A 20,345-nucleotide genomic window follows, 5' to 3' on the forward strand; every position below is an offset into this window, starting at 1 on the left:
CATTGGGGACGCTTCCAGCAACAGGTTTTCTTCCTGATTTGTGTCAGCATCTTGACCAATGGACTGGGAGGTTTTTTCATCGTCTTTGTGGCGGACACTCCGGCTCACCACTGCCTGATTCCTGATGTAAACTTGACCGTTGATTGGTACAGAGCCGTCATCCCAATAGAGGTTTGTGATTCTACTGTGTGTACATTTTACTTCAAGTCATCAGAAAATTATTTCACTGGTATCCTTCATGTTATTATTTGAAATTTTCATTTCATTGATTGTGTTTTCCTTGTAATGGCCCTTTACCCCCTTGATAAATGACATATTTGATTATCAGGCTTTATTCAGAAAAATAAAATAAAAATCATGCTTTCCACTCTCATAGTGCAGGTACTGTATGAAGGTTTTCCTCTACATTTCAAGCCTCAAAGCTTTATTAATCTATTAACCATGACTTGACTAATAGTCACATCTACCTGAAATATATTTAAAGCCTTGATCGTAGTTGTAGTAACACAAGAATGTTTCCATAAACTAATAGTCTAAGAAAATGAGGACATTTGAAATGAAGACATTCTAGTTTTTTGGTGTTAGAATTGTTAATGGTGGAGGAATTACTTCTGATAAAATCTGTGATTGAATGATGCTGAAATCAAAATGACTATGTTAGAAAACTCCACCTCCATACAAAGATCAATCTGCTCCATACTGTGATGAGTATATATTTGTGTAGATAAATGTTATGTAAGGACACAGTTGTTAATGTTTTACTCTTGGACGCTCACCATAGGATCACAGGTTTTTCCTTATATAGTACAAGAATCAGTTCTGTAATGAAAAACTGCTACAAAAGACACTGAAGTTTTTGCTGTTGTGATTCTGAGGTGGTGGATGGGAAACAGGAGCTGAGCAGATGCAGCAGATACAGGCTGGATGTGGTCAGAAATCTCTCTGCTCAGGGTTTCCTTCCTGGCAGGGATGTCAACCTCACTGATCTGGAGCAGGAGAGCTGTGTGGACGGCTGGAGCTACAGCAAGGACATCTACCAGTCCACCCTGGTCTCTGAGGTCTGTGTCTTTGTCCTTCTGTACCTGGAGGCTTTTTTCAATTCAATTTAAATCACTTGGCCAGGATTTGTAGCTCAGGTTTGCCAAATTACACAGACATTGATACTTGTGGTTCATTCATTAAAGCGTTGAATTGATGTTAGGTGAAAAACCTGCTAGAATGAGAGAAAAGAGACAACCCCAGTATCGAGAGAAATATTAGTCAAAACAATCAAGATTGTTTCGCAAGGGCAGAGAGTGAAGTCACAGCTCGTTCATCAATCTGTGAAGTTCTTCCCTCTGCTGCCCGCTTATTCCCAACGTTGAAGTAGGCGGTTGCATTCTCATTCCATGATACAACAAAGCAAGGTTTACACTGGTGTATGTGTGTGTGTGTGTGTGTGTGTAAGTATGCTTCTATGTGAGCTGAGAAGGTAGGAACGCTTTAAGATAAGATATTCCTCCAGCCCGAAGGCCAGAGACCTTGAAGACAACTCAGAGCGGCACAGTTAAAATATCTTCTCAAAAGTACAAGGTGCAATGATTCGTGGCCTGGCAGGCGTAAAGCAGCGAACAACACAAACATGCATGAATCAACGATAACTTGCAAAATGTTAATTCCCATTATACCAAGTACTAATCTTTAATATAAAGTACAAATTTACTTATCAATTGATCATGTGTGGATGTTTCAGTTTGACTTGGTTTGCAGTGAGCAGTGGAAAAAGCCTTTCACATCCACTGTTTTATTCTTGGGAATTTTATCTGGAAGCCTCATTTCAGGAACCATTTCAGACAGGTAAAGTTAAAGCAACTTGTGAGTTTTTATTACTTTTTATATGGGAACTTGTGAGGTTTATACTTGTCATTCAACTTCTTTTCCTAGATTTGGAAGAAAGCCTGTCTTATTCATGACCATGGGAGTTCAAGCCATTTTCACTTTTGCTGCAATTTTTTCGCGTTCCTGGGTAGTCTTCGTCATCCTCTTTTTCCTCAATGGTTTAGGACAAATCTCCAATTATGTATCTGCTTTTGTATTAGGTAAATGTGCACATTTTATATTTCACATGCTACAATTAACATTTTCTAAACTGTTATTGAGGGAATATTTGTCTTTCTTTGTGCAGGCAGTGAGATCCTTACTGGAAAAGTGCGGGTCCTCTTATCCTTGGGTATAACTCTGAGCTTTGCTGTTGGCTACATGTTTTTGCCTCTCTTCGCTTACTTCTTAAGGGACTGGACATCTCTCATGTTGGCTTTGTCATTGGCTGGCTTTCTGTACCTGCCCTTGTGGTGGTAAGTGTATTCAATGATGACAACTTAAGCTGAACATAAAAACATGTAGAAAACTGTAAACTAATTTATATTTTAATGAATCACATTTTTTGAACTCGAAGAATAAAAAAAAGATTCACTGAAGCAGGTAGTACAATTGATAGCATTCTAAATCTGGGCTCTGTTTGAGGCAGGTTCATCCCAGAGTCTCCTCGCTGGCTGCTCTCTCAGGGGAGAGCAGATGAGGCAGAGGCCATATTGAGAAAGGCTGCCAAGAAGAACAAAGTCGAAGCTCCACAACCTATCTTTGACGGTGTACATGTAAGTTGCCTTCGACTGAAATCATGCAGATCCTGTCAGTAAAAGTGTGTCAAACATGAACATCAGCTTCAGATTGCACAGAGCAGACACAACATTAAAAATAAAGCATGTATTTGGTGAAATCACTGCTCAAGAACAATGTCATGGTTTACTGTAGTCTATCCCGGGAGCAGTTTGAATTACACAGAACAGATTGCAAGCTGCATGCAGGAGAGTAAAGCATGGTCAGGTTCATGGCAATCACAGGGCCAAACCACAGTCACACATGAATCACCAGCTAGAAAAAAATGCATGTATTTGAACTGTGGAAGCACAATTGTTATGCCCCAGCATCCAAGCTGCTGGAATGTGACATAACTGCCATCCTTCAATGGTCCAAGCCACGCAAAAACAGTTTCTCAGTGAAAAAGTGATATTTTCATTGCAGTTTATTTAGAAAGTGCTCTAGTGATGAAGACAAAGTGAGCTCTCTAAAAGGAGTGAGCTCAATAAAAATAAACATTGTTAATTTTACTCTTTAAGTTCCTGAGGTAAGTCAGACTCCTGAAAGCATAAAGTCTTGCCTCCCTGACAAAAATTACCAAGAGAAAAATGTTGAACTTCAAGTAACAGCTCACTCCACTCCAAAGCACACATTGCTTGCTCTTTGCCGGTTGAGGCATGCTAATAGTAATCAACATCATAAGCAATTTTCTTTTCAGGGAATCATTCTATGAATAAACTGAGAATTGTATCCAATTTAAAGAATTCTTAAGTTATAGTGATTATCATATTGATGTTAGCAGGTGGAAACAGCACACCAGGATGTTTATTTACAATAGCTGGAAAGTACTGATTAGATAAATAAAGGAATAATGTAACAATAGTGATATTTCTATGGATGTCCTACCTGGAGATGAGAAGAGTGTAGAAAAAATGTGTAATGAATATTGAACGCAATTGCATATGCTGTTAGTGTCTAAATTTTACTCCAGTAAAAGTTCTGTTTTTTACAATGGTTCAGTTACTCAGTATAACATTTGATTGAATGTGTGATTGTGACATTATCCTGGCATGTTTTCATATAAAACAGAACATTGGATGTGTAGTCCATTAACTCCCCTGTGCATACATGTCTGGAGCTGTAGGATGGCATTTTCAGATCAAATCTGTACGTAACTCACTTCAGACATTGTTCTTAGTATGAGTGGTCTGTATCCTGGTGTGAGAAACAGGGATAGATGATCTGATTGTCCAAGGTGGGGGAGGGGGAAGACGTTATATGCGTCCTTGATGTTGTGAAGATGGATTGTGGAGTGCCTCAGGGAAGATGTTTGGGACCCCTTTTGTTTTCAATTTTTACTAATGATTTTCCCCTGGTATTGGAAAATGCAACCATGGCTACATATGCAGATGACACTACCGTATTTGTATCTGCACAAACAGATATCCAACTTAATAATATTCTAAATGAGGAACTAGCCTTAGTAATCCAATGGATTAGAGCAAACAAATTAGTAATTAATGTTGAAAAAACTAAATGCATGGTAGTTGGCTCAAACCACCTATTAAAAACAACATGTAACCGATGTTACATCTGACCTCAGGAAATATGACAATTGAACAAGTAGATCATGCAAAATTGTTGGGAGTAATAGTGGATTCTAAACTGTCGTGGACCAGTCAAATTAATAATGTATTGAAGAAAATGGGGAGGAGTATGGGCATGATTAAATATTCTAGAAAATGTATTCCCAAGTGGTTGACCAAGCGAATAGTTCAATCACTTGTACTTTCGTACTTAGACTATGCATCAGTTGTTTGGTCAAACACAAATGAAAAGAACCTACAAAAGTTGCAAATAGCTCATAATAAAGCGGCAAGAATTATTTTAGGTTGTCCATATAGAACCAATGTGAGGACAATGCATGAAAGTTTGGCGTGGTTAACAGTTAAATGTAGATTAAAGTACTTCCTAACAACATTTACGAGGAATGTAATTGTTACAAAAACACCCCAAATCATATATAATAAATTGTCATTTTTCTCAGATAACCATAATTATGAAACACGTCAGGCCATTGACACAAGGTGTGCTTTACCCGGTTGTAAAACTAACCAAATGCAGCGAGCTGTTTGTTACAGAGCCATGGTTGCCTGGAATGCTTTACCTGGATTTTTGTTGTCAGAGAACAACAAAATATGTTTTCAAAAGAAGTTGAAAGTGTTTCTGTTTACACAAGAATGAATTCTGATTGTTAATTTAAACTTGTCAGTAGGTGATAGCAAAATGATAATGTTGCTATCATTATGTGATATGTTTTTTGTTTCACATTGAACTTCCACTGTTTGGTTTGTTGTTGTGTCTGTGTGTGTGTATGTGTGTTTATGTTGCTTTTTATGTATTAATTTGTAATGAAATTGAAGGAGACCCCAGGCAGAATAGCTCCTGCAATAAGTCAGAAGCTAATGGGGCTCTCAATAAAATGAAATGAAATGAAATGAAATGTTGCTTTAAGAATTATCCAGTATGTTGTGACTTCTCAATGCATATGTGACACGATGGTAAAACTTAGGAATTACTATCAATGTGAGTATTAGATGACGTCCAGATGTGTCCAACCATAATTCAACATCCGTCATTTGTTTAGCAGCCGGCGAATGTTGCTTTCCTCAGATCTGAACAGCATTGCTGAAACAGAGGCTACTTCTAACACTGAGGCAATATAGTTGCAGGGTGATGAGGAACCATCAAAATATTACATCTTCACCCTTGTGAAGAATGCAGGCATCCGAAACATCACTGTGATCCTCTCCCTGTTGTGGTGAGTATCCATACAGACCAACTGACACAAACCGATAATAAGCTGTAATTTGCAGTGGGATACAAATGAAGGACTAATGACTAATGACACTTCCAGTAAAACCTACTTGACATTTTTCCAGGTTCACTATGACTACCGGCTACATTGGACTGTCCCTGAACACATCCCAGCTTCATACTGACCCATACATCAGCTGCTTCATCTCAGCGGCTGTAGAGGTTCCAGCATACATTAGCAGCTGGTTGGCTCTGCAATACCTTCCTCGCCGATTGGCTGTAATTTGCATAATGGTGCTTGGAGGAGCATCACTTTATAGCATTCAACTGGTTCCTCAAGGTAAACTATAAACACTGACAAAACAATCGTCTGCAATTTCTCAATATCTACTGTAGTTTCTTCAATACTTTAACTTAAGGGAGCTGGAGCTGGCTATATGGTCTAAGCAGAATAAACCCTGGTCACAAAACAATCACACACATTCACAGCTATTGTCAATTTTAGAGTCAATAATTAAACCCAAACAATTGTTTTTAAAGTGTGGGGAGAAAGAACCACACCTTGGTTTTTAGTCTCAATGTGCATGACAATTATGTTCCTTTCTCCTTTTCATTAATATACACTTACACATCAACAATTTAAACCCTAACCCTAACAAATACAGTAATCTTAGGATCTATTGGAATCCATTCAAATAAGGGCCATAACCAATTATATTACTTTCTCCTTTTCTTTAATATACAATTGCACATCAACAATTTCACATTATATGGGTTGATCTGTCAAACAGTAATAATGAGAGGACATGAACATTTTAACATAACTTCTGATTGTCAGAGTGACAAACAGACTGTTCTCTTTTCTAAAATATGTCTCTCCAGCTATACACACAGGTTTATATGGTCTGGAGGAGCCCATATGCTAATGCTGGTATTTAATATATTCAAAGAACAATGTTGTGGCAATATTTTAATGAAAACTCTAAGGGTACAACAACAGGTACTCCTGCACTCTGAGAATATTAAAACACTGCACCATTGACTGCAGACTTGTCTTGTTGTTTGCACTGAGGCAAGAACATGTCTCCAATGCACTCGACCACAACTGATTTTAACACCAGCAGGCGGAGTACAATAATTAAACAAGATGAGCATTAAACATCCTGTTCCCATGTCCTGATTGTCTTCTCTCACTTTAGATTTGTCAGGTCTGTCTATGACTCTGGAAATGGTGGGAAAATTTGGTGTCACAGCTGGTTTGTCCCTGATGTATGTGTACACCGCTGAGCTTTACCCAACAGCACTCAGGAACACGGGAATGGGGATGTGTTCCGCCGTGTCTGGAGTTGGAAGCTGTATTTCACCATTTATACTAGAGCTGAGTGAGTACACTGAACTGAAGGATCAATAACAGCAAGTTGTTTTTCCACTCCATGATTTTTTGAACCTAGTGCAATGGTTCAAGCCTTTCTCTCATTGTATTTTTCTCCACTACCTTGTGCAGGTGTATACTCTAAGTACCTGCCTCAGATTGTACTGGGGACTCTTTGCTTCCTGGCTGTCTTTGCCAGTATATTCCTACCGGAGAGTTTTGGCCAGCCTCTTCCTCAGACTATTCAGCAGATGCAAAAAAGACAAAGGTGAGACGTTCAAAGCAGCTTCTTGATGTGTTATATGCATGTAACAGTCATGTAACTTAATGTGATTTGGATTTTATAGGTGTTCTGATGTAAGAATCACAGTAAAAACAATTCTCATTATAATGAAGAGGCTCTGACATCACTGATTATTATAATGATATCTGTGTATAGAAATAGTTCATCATCCATTGTCACAATTTTCCTTATGTAGAACACCAAAATCAATAACATCTTATTTCTTGTGTCTCTCAACAGGATAAAGTGCCCGTGCATGAAGAGAAAAGCAAACTCAAAGTCTGTGGGGATGCTTGAGAGTCAGTTTTGATTGTTTGTAATTAGAATACATTTGAAGAACTGTTTTGTATCTGTAGGGATTTCTTACATCATAAGGATCACATGGTACCATTAATGTTGTGTTTTGGCAGTTTAGCTATTAATAATGATCAATGAGCAACGGTGTAAAGACATTGTAGTGCCCCGATGTCGGAACGGGATAATGCCACTTCGTAGCTGACTGCTTTGAGTGATGCGTTCAGGTGCATCACGTAAGTGCGCTTTCCGACATATTTAGGGGCTGTGGGATTTCATACAGTAGCGACGTTACTTGATAAACAGGATTAAAATATATGACTGATATGGTCATTAGAGAGCTGGAACACGCATGTGCAGCACACGGCATTGCCGAAGTTTCGGGTGGGTGGGGTGTCATGTGCACAAAAAACATTCTTCCCGAGAAACAAAGCCATATGATACTATACTAAATATATATGGACGTATACTAGATAAATGAAATGTATATAAAATATCAATTAGAAATTATATTTAAAACTACATTGTACAGGATTTATTTTCGCCCCAAAATTCTGAAATCTCATCCGTTGATGACTTGTCCACTGAGGGTGCTGTAAATAGACGCGTCGTCCAGGATTGCTATTTTGTGAAACGAGTTGTCCTACAATCACCTGGGACGGAACCACAAAACAAGATGGCGGACCACAATAAACCACACTCACAATGGTGGTTGTCAGAGAGCAGGAAGGCTGTCCTCTGTCTCCACCATATGTTGGGAGAACTATAGAACATAGGACATCGTCTTTCACATCTGCTTGCTGTGTGTCTGTTAAAGGTCCATTTCTAAAATGAGTTTATGTGAATGTGATTTGCTTTGTAAAATGTCTGGAGTTGTCAGATGGTGTTCAATTATGCGTGTGATGTTGTCTTTGATGTGATATGCACCAGTTGTTTGTCTTTCTACCGCCAAAGAGTTATCGCTGGAGTTATCGCTACCTCCGGGGCAGAAGAGACACTGAACCAGCATTCTGAAATCTTCAACGTCCACGGAGCGGTTATGGAGAAAAAAATTATAATAATGTGTGGGAACAATATAATAAGTCCCTCCCTGAAGTTAATAATGCGAGGGAACATTTCCAGCAAGTGGAACCCGCTTGCCTTTGTCTTTGGAATACTTCCGAACGATTTGCTCAATAAAGAAAACAATTATCTTTTTAAGGTCTTGATGCCGGTGGCCTCCTACAGTAAACCAATGGAAAGAACAGTGAAGGTCTATACACTGGAGAAAATATCAGCACATTTAAACCTTATTATAGATTTTTTCATAAAAGAGGTGGAATCCTTTAATAACATAGTAAGTAATAATATGTACTTGGAATTGTAATATACTTTGGGTTGGTCTTTTATATTGTGCGCATCTGATTGGCTCTATATCGATATGTATGGGGCAGTGCCGTGTTTATTTAGGGAGTTGAACCTCTATGTGTACCAGATTGCCCTTTTGCCAAGATGTTCAGTGTTCTGGTTTGTTTTTGTTTACTTGTGTTTATTCTTTTATTTTGGGGTTTTTGTTGGGGGGGGGGGGGGGGGGGGGTTCTCCTGTGAAACATAAAGTGGAGATTGTGAAGCCTTGTTCAAAAAAATCTTAAAGGTATAGTAGAGGATTTTCTTCTTCCGGGTGGATCATCAAAATAACTGGTCCTCCCAATTGTCAATCATTCTGGTGATATATGACGTAAGCCCATCGTACGAGCTCGTCCCTGCGCGCAGCTCACTCCACACGGTTCTCATTATGCCGGTGGCCGACCCGACGCATTATTCTCGGACATTTTTACACAGTTTCACCCCCTCTGATGCAAATCTTCTTGTAAAGTGAGCTTATGTGAGCGATGCCGACTTGTGACTTGTAAACAGAGCGTGCACGAGGAGAACTGGGCTCGTGCATGTCTCTCGCACGCGTTTTAGTAGGCGTTCCGTCTCGGGAGCAAGTACAGCGTTGCGCATGCGCATTTTTTTCAAACGGTGGAGAGGGCGATTCTTTCCTAAAATTCCTGAAAATCCTCCTGTATACCTTTAATGGTAAAACAATTTTAATATATGGCATATTAGAAACAAAGTTGTACTTGAACAAGAATTTGAAGTTATTTACACTGTGAGATTAATCATGTCAGTGACATTGCCATTTCTTTCTGTACTATACTCGAATATGAAATGTTTACAAATATTTTATATTAATCTTTTTGGCTGGTTTATCTGTTTTCAATATTTGTGACTGTGGAGTGTTTGCTTTTGGAATTATTGCATCATGTGTGTTGTATTCGATCATGTTGTGGAGCCCTGGAAAGTTAAAGAGTCAATATAATAAAGAGTATTATTAGTTCCTTTCATTAGCTTTTTTTCCCATTGTTATTTTTTTGCTTAATCTAATGTAAAAGGCCTTGTTACTTCTGCAAATGAGGGAAAGTCACCAGGTATTTGCAAAGCGATATTCATTCTTGCCATTTACAGTCAGTACTGTACGGAAGAGTATTAGGGCCACTGAAGAAGAAAAAAATTCATGTGCTTCAGAAAAAAGTCTTTTTTTTTTCACAGAGTGATGTCTGTCCATCCCTCATCATTTGCCCATGGATGTGAAATCACATTAAAGCCCCGTTTCCACCGCACAAAAAGTTCCAGCCTAGACCGGTCTAAACCGCTCCGGTTCGCGTGTCACGACAGGAATGCGGTCTAAACCGCTCCAGACCGCTCCAAAGGCGACCGCTTTTCCGCTCCCCTTCCGTTGGGGTGCCGGGGACCATGGAACGGTCCTGAGTTTGAGCTGCTGTCTGCTGATTGGTCAGTGATTTACTACACGCCTTCAATATGTTTATGTGTTGGCTGGACGAAGCCTCTGTCAGTGTGGTCAGCTTTGCACTGGTTGTGTTTATTTTCCTTTTCTTTTCATGATAAATAAATCGTGGCCACGCGTTATTAAGGCGTGAGATATATAAGACGTGACCTTAAACTCATCATCATTGTTCCTTTAGCTGCTTGCAAACATGGACGAGTTTGAATACAATTCGTTTTATTTCAATCTGGGAATGAATTACAATGATATTCTTCAGGCACTTGCAGTTAGGCATGGAGTCATTCTTAGCAAGAGACACTTAATCCGGCTGCTCAAAAAGCATAGGCTCATAACGCAAACAGTATGCTACAGAGCCCCTCTGGTGCTAAACGAACAATGATGATGAGTTAAAGGTCACGTCTTATATATCTCACGCCTTAATAATGCATGGCCACAACTTATTTATCTCATTCCCACGCCTTAATAACGTGTGGCCACGCGTTATTAAGCAATAATATTTTTTTCACCAACGTCACCAGAGGGGCTGCGTAGATTTTTTTTTACTTCAGGGGGAAAAAAAATTCTACTTTGATTTTTGGCCTTGTTTCTGAAGCATATGAGGTTTTGTTTTTTTAAGCCTTCAAATTTTTTTTCTTCAGACTTTTTTCTAAGACTCTTCTGTCTTACTGGCTTTTATTACTGTAAGAAACTGGTTGTTCTCCTGGTAAGCAAGGAAGTAAGCACAGTCATAGACAGGCGAGATAGCAGACGAGTGTGTCAATACTAATTTTAATCTGTTTCTGTTTAAATAAATTTACTAACATTTGGATGGACACTGTCATCATTGAGTGCGGGTAACAATATCATAGTCCAAGTAAGTGAAATACTTGCCTTTATGCACTTTTTAATAACATCTGACTTGTTTTCTTGATGTCCTGTCAGCACATTAAACACTCATTGACAAGCTGTGTGCACTTCGTTCTACTAATCTCTAACCTGATAATGGCCATTTAAAATCAACTTTGGCTGCCACAGCAATTCTGCTGAGTTTGCTCCCTGCTGATACCAAGAGAATGACACTTGTCTGCTGCATAATTTGTGTTCAAAAGGACGAAGACAAGAAAGCACAGCAACCTGTCAGACACTATGCAGGACTATGAAGACGCCACAGCATTCCTGGGTCATTGGGGACGCTTCCAGCAACAGGTTTTCTTCCTGATTTGCGTCAGCATCTTGACCAATGGACTGAGAAGTTTATTAATTGTCTTTGTGGCAGACACTCCGGCTCACCACTGCCTGATTCCTGATTTAAACTTGACCGTTGATTGGTACAGAGCCGTCATCCCAATAGAGGTTTGTGATTCTACTGTGTGTAAATTTTACTTAGTCATCAGAAGATTCTTTCACTTGTTTCGTTGCTGTGCATTCATATTAATTATTGTTTGATTGATTGATTGTGTTTTCCTTGTAATGGCCCTTTGCCCCCTTGATAAATGATGTATTTTGAAGATCAGGGTTTATTTATAAAGATAAAATAAAAATCATGCTTTCCACTCTCATAGTGCAGGTACTGTATGAAGGTTTTCCTCTGCATTTCAAGCCTCAAAGCTTTATTAACCTATTAACCATGACTTGACTAAAGCTCTGTTGCTGCCGCACAAAAAGTGCAGGAATGGAACGCTATGGTCCAGTACAGTTTGGGTTTCCACCGCAAGAATTGCAGATTTTTCTCCCAGTCTGGGATCCGGGAGAAGGCGCGACGGCCGTAACTGATGTACTACTGAGTCTGCGTCACATTGTGTCGCGGGCCGCCGTGTGCCCGCACACACTGGCCGGCTCCAGAGCTCTGATGCGACGTTATGCAACGCAACGATTGGACTCGAATCGCATCCACACACAGAGAGCGAATTGCATCACGTCCACGATTTCTGCCCCAACGCAGAAGTTGCAGCTGTCACATCCAGCTCCATGACACTGGTGCCAACTGGCTTTGTGCTGCCGGAGCGCTCTCCGGTGAACTTTGCTGGGGCAACGTCACAGGTGCCGGCGTTTGCTCTCTCTGAACCAACATCACACATCTGCAGAGCTCTCAACCCTGAATACATTTTAACCGTACTTTCTGTGGAGGAAACGCGCACCAGATTTGGCTCTGGTTATGCTTTGCCATCCTGCTCCGTAACACTCCGTTGCTTCATATCTGCTCCATACTGTGATGAGTATATATTTGTGTATAAATATATTAGTATATATTTGTGATAAATGTCACACTCTTGGACGCTCACCATAGGATCAAACATTTTTCCTTATATAGTACAAGAATCAGTTCTGTAATGAAAAACTGCTACAAAAGACACTGAAGTTTTTGCTGTTGTGATTTTGAGGTGGTGGATGGGAAACAGGAGCTGAGCAGATGCAGCAGATACAGGCTGGATGTGGTCAGAAATCTCTCTGCTCAGGGTTTCCTTCCTGGCAGGGATGTCAACCTCACTGATCTGGAGCAGGAGAGCTGTGTGGACGGCTGGAGCTACAGCAAGGACATCTACCAGTCCACCCTGGTCTCTGAGGTCTGTGTCTTTGTCCTTCTGTACCTGGAGGCTTTTTTCAATTCAATTTAAATCACTTGGCCAGGATTTGTAGCTCAACATTGCCAAATGACACAGACATTGACTCCTTGTGGTTCATTTATTAAAGTGTTGAATTGATCATGTGTGGATGTTTCAGTTTGACTTGGTTTGCAGTGAGCAGTGGAAAAAGCCTTTCACATCCACTGTTTTATTCTTGGGCGTTTTAACTGGAAGCTTTGTTTCAGGACCCTTTGCAGACAGGTAAAGTTAAAGCAACTTGTGAGTTTTTATTACTTTTTATATGTGAACTTAGGAGGTTAATCATTGTCATTCGACTTCTTGTTCTAGATTTGGAAGAAAGCCTGTCTTCTTCATGACCATGGGAGTTCATGCTATTTTCACTTTAGCTGGAGTCTTTTCGCCTTCCTGGGTAGTCTTCGTCATCCTCCTTTTCTTTGGTGGTTTAGGACACATTTCCAATTATGTATCTGCTTTTGTATTAGGTAAATGTGCACATTTTACATTTCACATGCTACAATTAAGTTTTTCAAAACTGTTATTGAGGGAATATTTTTCTTTCTTTGTGCAGGCAGTGAGATCGTCACTGGAAAAGTGCGGGTCCTCTTATCCTTGGGTATAACTCTGAGCTATGCTGTTGGCTACATGTGTTTGCCTCTCTTCGCTTACTTCTTAAGGGACTGGACATCTCTCATGTTGGTTTTGTCATTACCTGGCTTTCTATACCTGCCATTATGGTGGTAAGAGTATTTAATGATGACAACTTAAGCTGAAGATAAAAACATGTAGAAAACTGTAAACTAATTTATATTTTAATGAATCATATTTTTTGAACTCAAAGAATAAAAAAAAGCTTCACTGAAGCAGGTAGTATAATTGATAGCCTTCTAAATCTGGGCTCTGTTTGAGGCAGGTTCATCCCAGAGTCTCCTCGCTGGCTGCTCTCTCAGGGGAGAGCAGATGAGGCAGAGGCCATATTGAGAAAGGCTGCCAAGAAGAACAAAGTCGAAGCTCCACAACCTATCTTTGACGGTGTACATGTAAGTTGCCTTTGACTGAAATCATGCAGATCCTGTCAGTAAAAGTGTGTCAAACATGAACATCAGCTACAGATCACATAAAGCAGACACAACATTAAAAATAAAGCATGTATTTGGTGAAATCACTGCTCAAGAACAATGTCATGGTTTACTGTAGTCTATCCCAGGAGCAGTTTGAATTACACAGAACAGATTGCAAGCTGCATGCAGGAGAGTAAAGCATGGTCAGGTTCATGGCAATCACAGGGCCAAACCACAGTCACACATGAATCACCAGTTAGAAAAAAATGCATGTATTTGAACTGTGGAAGCACAATTGTTATGCCCCAGCATCCAAGCTGCTGGAATGTGACATAACTGCCATCCTTCAATGGTCCAAGCAGCCACGCAAAACCAGTTTCTCAGTGAAAAAGTGATATTTTCTTTGCAGATTATTTACAAAGGGCTCTGGTGATGAACACAAGGTGAGCTCTCTAAAAGTCGTGAGGTGTCTAAAAAATAAACTGTGCTTTCAGGAGTCCAACTTACCTGAGGAACCAAAAGAGTAAAATAAACACAAAGGCTTGCCTCCCCGTCACAAATTACCAAGAGAGAAATGCTTAACTTCAAGTAACGGCTCACTCCACTCCAAAGCACATATTGCTTGCTCTATGCTGGTTGAGTCATGCTTAAGGATTGTCTGGCCCACCTGACCATCTGCCATTGATGATGTCATCCTTCCTCCTAAAGTTCTCCTAAAGAAATCGTACATTTCAAAGCGAATTTTCTTTTCAGGAAATCATTCTATGACTAAAACTGTAGGATGGCATTTTCAGATCAAATCTGTACGTAACTCACTTCAGACATTGTTCTTTGTATGAGTGGTCTGTATCCTGGTGTGAGAAACAGGGATAGATGATCTGATTGTCCAAGGTGGGGGAGGGGGGAGACGTTATATGCGTCCTTGATGTTGCTATAAGAATTATCCAGTATGTTATGACTTCTCATTGCATATGTGACACGCTGGTAAAACTTTAGGAATTACTATCAATGTGAGTATTAGATGACGTTTATATGTGCCTAAGTGTAATTCAACATCCATCATTTGTGTACCAGCCAGTTCTAACACTGAGGCAATATAGTTGCAGAGTGATGAGGCACCATCTCAAGAACATTATAACGTCTTCACCCTTGTGAGGAATGCAGGACTCCGAAACATCACTGTGATCCTCTCCCTGTTGTGGTGAGTATCCATTCAGACCAGCTGACACAAACCTATAATAACTGTAAGATATAATAATAAGATAATAAGATATAATAAGCTGTAATTGCAGTGATTGCAAATGAAGGACTAATGACTAATGACACTCCAGATAAAACCAGACCTGGTTACCATGCCTCTTGACATTTTTCCAGGTTCACTATGAGTACCGGCTACATTGGACTGTCCCTCAACACATCCCAGCTTCATACTGACCCATACATCAGCTGCTTCATCTCAGCGGCTGTAGAGGTTCCAGCATACATTAGCAGCTGGTTGGCTCTGCAATACCTGCCTCGCCGATTGGCTGTAATTTGTATATTGGTGCTTGGAGGAGCATCACTTTATAGCATTCTACTGGTTCCTCAAGGTAAACTCTAAACACTGACAAAACAATCATCTGCAATTTCTCAATATCTACTGTAGTTTCTTCAATACTTTAACTTAAGGGAGCTGGAGCTGGCTATATGGTCTAAGCAGAATAAACCTTGTTCACAAAACAATCACAAACATTCACACTTATTGTCAATTTTAGAGTCAATAATTAAACCCAAACAAATGTTTTAGATCCACACCTTGGTTTTTAGTCTCAAGGAGCAGGACAAAGCTTTATAAAAGCAGCGTTGTTCCTGTCACTGTCGCTTTATAAAAACAATGACAATGAACGTCATCTAATTCATTCATTTTATTTCTTAGCAATATTTATTATCATTACTTTTTTATTGTATGTTCTTATTCTGGATGTTAAGTTAGAGAATGTTTTTATCTCCCGAAGTTTTCTATTGTGTTTTATTATGGTTTATTTAGATCCATTTTAATCTTAATTATTTTGATCTTATCTTATTTGTTAATAGTGAATGAGTACTTGTCTTGTTGTTCTTTGTCACTCAAAATGCAATCAAAATCTGCAAAATAACTCTACCCATGAGCACAAGTATTGTAATGTTCAATCTTGAACCCACTCACATAAAGTTTATACCCATTGATGTTCCTTTCTGTTTTCTTTAATATACACTGACACATCGACGATTTGATATTATATGGGTGCATTTGTCAAACAGTAATAATGAGAGGACATGAACATTTTAACATAACTTCTGACTGTCAGAGTAACTAACAGACTGTTCTCTTTTCTAAAATATGTCTCTCCAGCTATACACACAGGTTTATATGGTTTGGAGGAGCCCATATGCTAATGCTGGTATTTAATATATTCAAAGAAATGTTGTTATAATATTTTAATGAAAACTCTAAGGGTACAACAACAGGTACTCCTGCACTCTGAGAATATTAAAACACTGCACCATTGACTGCAGACTTGTCTTGTTTGCTCCTGGACAGCAACGTGCTTCCAATGCACTCAACCACAACTGATTTTAAGACCAGCAGGTCCATGTGGTGCAGTACAGTAAATTAACAAGACGACCATTAAACATCCTGTTCCCATGTCCTGTTTGTCTTCTCTCACTTTAGATTTGTCAGGTCTGTCTATGACTCTGGAAATGGTGGGAAAATTTGGTGTCACGGCTGGTTTTTCCCTGATGTATGTGTACACCGCTGAGCTTTACCCAACAGCACTCAGGAACACGGCAACGGGGACGTGTTCAGCCGTGTCTCGAGTTGGAAGCTGTATTGCACCATTTATACTAGAGCTGAGTGAGTACACTGAACTGAAGGATCAATAACAGCAAGTTGTTTTTCCACTCCATGATTTTTTGAACCTAGTGCAATGATTCAAGCCTTTCTCTCATTGTATTTTTCTCCACTGCCTTGTGCAGGTGTATACTCTAAGTACCTGCCTCAGATTGTACTGGGGACTCTTTGCTTCCTGGCTGTCTTTGCCAGTATATTCCTACCGGAGAGTTTTGGCCAGCCTCTTCCTCAGACTATTCAGCAGATGCAAAAAAGAGAAAGGTGAGACGTTCAAAGCAGCTTCTTCATGTGTTATATGCATGTAACAGTCATGTAACTTAATGTGATTTGGATTTTATAGTTGTTCTGATGTAAGAATCACAGTAAAAACAATTCTCATTATAATGAAGAGGCTCTGATATCAGTTATAATGATACCTGTGTATAGAAATAGTTCATCATCCATTGTCACAATTTTCCTTATGTAGAACACCAAAATCAATAACATCTTATTTCTTGTGTCTCTCAACAGGATAAAGTGCCCGTGCATGAAGAGAAAAGCAAACTCAAAGTCTGTGGTGATGCTTGAGAGTCAGTTGTGATTGTTTGTAATCATAATAAATTTGAAGAAATGTTTTGTATCTGTGGAGAGTTCTTACATCATAAGGATCATGTGGTACCATTTATGTTGGGTTTTGGCAGTTTAGCTATCAATAATGATTAATAATGATCAAATCATTATTTTATTGAAAATGTAGTTTGATCTGTATCATATACCTTGGGAGCACTACCTGTTTAACAGGAAATGATAGCCAATTCTGTTATATCAGTCTAATAAGATATACTAAACAAATAATTTAAAAAAATGAAATCAATAGTTAAATTAAATACAATTATCAGAATAAACAGTACAGCTTGAAAAATAAAAGTAAGTCATCAAATATCTTGGGCTGTATTAAAAATTGTAATCATGAAAATTATTTAATGAAACTTAGAAAAACATTTTTTATTTATACACAGCTTAAAAAATGATTGAACTTACTTTGTTCACATGCTGATTATTAAAGTGATTTGATTATTAGGGACCTCGCCAACGGCTGGGCCCTAGGCCCAGCCAACGGCAGGTCTCTTTTGGATTTCGTCGTCGCCAAAAGTGTGGGGCCTCCGGAGGAGGCCCCACACTCATCCGGTTGCTCTCATGACCTCCTCAGAGTGGCCGACGCCCCCGGAGGGGGCGTCGGCCACTACCTGGTGGCGAAATTCTATATTGTATTTCGAATGTTTCTTCTTCTTATTAGGGACCTCGCCAACGGCATGGGCCCTAGGCCCATGCCAACGGCAGGTCTCTTTTGGATTTCGTCGTCGCCAAAAGTGCGGGCCCTCCGAAGGAGGGCCCGCACTCATCCGGTTACTCCCCTGACCCTCCCAGAGTGGCCAGCGGCCACTACCTGGTGGCGAAATTATATATTGTTTTTCGAATGTTTATTCTTTTTAGGGACCTCGCCAACGGGTGGGCCCTAGGCCCAGCCAACGGCAGGTCTCTTTTGGATTTCGTCGTCGCCAAAAGTGCGGGCCCTCCGAAGGAGGGCCCGCACTCATCCGGTTACTCCCCTGACCCTCCCAGAGTGGCCGACGCCCCCTTTGGGGGCGTCGGCCACTACCTGGTGGCGAAATTCTATATTGTATTTCGAATGTTTCTTATTATTATTTGTTCGTTTTTCTTTCGCGCATAAATCCCTCAATTTGACCCCCTAAACACGCTCAAAAACTCACCAAATTTGGGAGACTCGTCAAAAGTGTGGCACTCCATAATCTCATGTCAAAAAATTCTGAGAAAATCCAAAAATGTCTCTCTAGCGCCACCTAGACACATTCAATCGCCCGCCACGGTCCGTAGGAATGTCGTAGAGAAATGTTGCGAATACAAAACTTCTTCGTCTACTCGAGCCCTACGACTCACGCGCTCTAACTTTTGACCTAACTCCAACAGGAAGCCGGCTATTTGCCTTTCAAAGTAAGGTGTTCGCCCAAAAAAGGGAGAAAAAGGCCGAAACGGAAAATCTAAACCATCATAGGGCGAAGGTCGTATCGGTTAAATTGAGATATACAAAAATAGAGGAGATTGTTTACTACAATAATTTAGAGGGAATTTTTCTTACCTAGTCCAGTTTAATTTTTATTAGCCGTCCAAGCTCCCCACCCCCTAATCGGCATTTTGGCTCCTGTCATCCATTAACATGGGGAAACGGAAAATTCTCGCCGAAAATCAACGATTTTAAACTCCCCGAACTACTCTTAACTGTTTGCAAACCGTGACTCTCAGCCACAAACCGAGGGCATCGCCACGCCCACGAGACCCTGCCGAACAAGAGGATGTAACATATGTGGGGAAAATTCCAAAACAAGTCCCCAGAATGACGAGTTAAAGCGACACAGTAACATTTTTCTCGTCCGAAATCTTAACACTATAGCGGATGGAGCCAAATCTGCCGTTCCTGCCAAACAGCGCCCCCTGGTGTCCAAAGTTTACCTCTGACTGCTTCCAAACCCACACAGTATTAAAGACGACAAAAATTCCTACAAAAGTATGGTATTTTTATCCACATACTCCCCCGATAACTATGGATTCAGAGCAGTTGTTTGCGACATCTTGGAATTATGAAAATATCTCTCCCACTCTAGCTCTCACACTTAATGATCAAAGTGACGTGCACCTGCTGTGAAAATCTACAGCAGGATTGCGCAATCCTGCTCCGGGGACCGGGGGAGGGGGAGGGGGAGCATCTCAGTGACATTTTCAGGATCACATAGGCCTAGCAAGCCCGTTAGCATTTTAACAAACATTATCCGATTGAGCTGAAATTTGGTAGGTGGCCTAATGAGGCCGCTGCGGTCATGAATCACTACATAATTAGCTGGTTTTGAGCCGTTTTTTTCAAAATAAAAGTAATTAAAAAAATACTATTTTTTTTAAAAGATAAAAAATGATCATTAACTGGTCTAGAGTATCGTGGCCACCCCGATGGGCTTGAGCCACAGTTTACGAAAGGCCAGGCCGCAGGCCTGGCCAATGCCAGCTTCCTTTTGTAATCCGTACACAACTGACAAAGGCCCTCAAATTCATGTCGGTGGAAGTTTTTGAAAAACCTTTCCTGTTCCATAAGTGCTGCGTCATTCACACCTTCGTTCACGCCGACAAAGGCCGGGCCTCCTAGGCCCGGCACTCCACCAGGTCACTCCATCGTCCCACATTGACCTCCGTAGGAGGCCTGGCCTGAGGCCATATAATTCATGTCGGTGGAAGTTTTTGAAAAACCTTTATTGTTCCATAAGTGCAGTGTCATTCACACTAGAATTGAAGTAAGACCAGATTCGGGATCGGGGAAACCTGGGGAGTACCACACTGAGCTTTTCAGGTGTATCCGCTAGCTTGCGGCATAGCATGCACATTAGCATGCTACCAAACATTGTCCAATTGAGCTGAAATTTGATAGGTGGCCTAATGGGGATGCTGCGGTCACAAATCACTAGCTAATTAGCTGGTTCCGACGCCGTTTTTTAAAAATAAAAGTACTAATTTTTTTTTTTTTTTTTTTTGCTTAAATAATTTTTTTTTTTATTAACCGTTCATAGCCACCCCCCCGACGGGCAATCTCGAGGT

The 20,345-nt window shown here is 40.2% G+C and overlaps 2 protein-coding genes across 2 annotated transcripts in view; both read left to right on the forward strand.

The window, feature by feature from the left end:
- Positions 1-7,398, forward strand: part of LOC308139496 (organic cation/carnitine transporter 2-like) — a gene marked incomplete at both ends in the record, with an annotated part of 7,434 nt that extends 36 nt beyond the window's left edge. The window contains 11 exons of the mRNA XM_080508957.1: positions 1-171; positions 876-1,058; positions 1,733-1,836; positions 1,924-2,078; positions 2,165-2,333; positions 2,507-2,633; positions 3,156-3,163; positions 5,559-5,773; positions 6,633-6,815; positions 6,938-7,073; positions 7,329-7,398. The exon at positions 1-171 is cut by the window's left edge and continues 36 nt beyond it. Coding sequence (XP_080365083.1) covers positions 1-171; positions 876-1,058; positions 1,733-1,836; positions 1,924-2,078; positions 2,165-2,333; positions 2,507-2,633; positions 3,156-3,163; positions 5,559-5,773; positions 6,633-6,815; positions 6,938-7,073; positions 7,329-7,398 — 1,521 coding nt within the window. The remainder of the gene's footprint in view (positions 172-875; positions 1,059-1,732; positions 1,837-1,923; positions 2,079-2,164; positions 2,334-2,506; positions 2,634-3,155; positions 3,164-5,558; positions 5,774-6,632; positions 6,816-6,937; positions 7,074-7,328) is intronic.
- Positions 7,399-11,337: 3,939 nt separating this feature from the next.
- Positions 11,338-17,334, forward strand: LOC308139497 (organic cation/carnitine transporter 2-like; the record flags this gene model as incomplete). Its single annotated transcript, XM_080508958.1, has 11 exons — positions 11,338-11,544; positions 12,573-12,755; positions 12,913-13,016; positions 13,104-13,258; positions 13,345-13,513; positions 13,687-13,805; positions 14,244-14,277; positions 15,209-15,423; positions 16,527-16,709; positions 16,832-16,967; positions 17,217-17,334. 11 exons carry the CDS (start codon positions 11,338-11,340, stop codon positions 17,284-17,286), a joined length of 1,575 nt encoding a protein of 524 aa, XP_080365084.1. The 3' UTR covers positions 17,287-17,334.
- Positions 17,335-20,345: the final 3,011 nt, after the last annotated feature.

This window comes from Blennius ocellaris (assembly GCF_963422515.1).
Source record: "Blennius ocellaris genome assembly, chromosome: 14".
Taxonomy (NCBI): Eukaryota; Metazoa; Chordata; class Actinopteri; order Blenniiformes; family Blenniidae; genus Blennius; species Blennius ocellaris.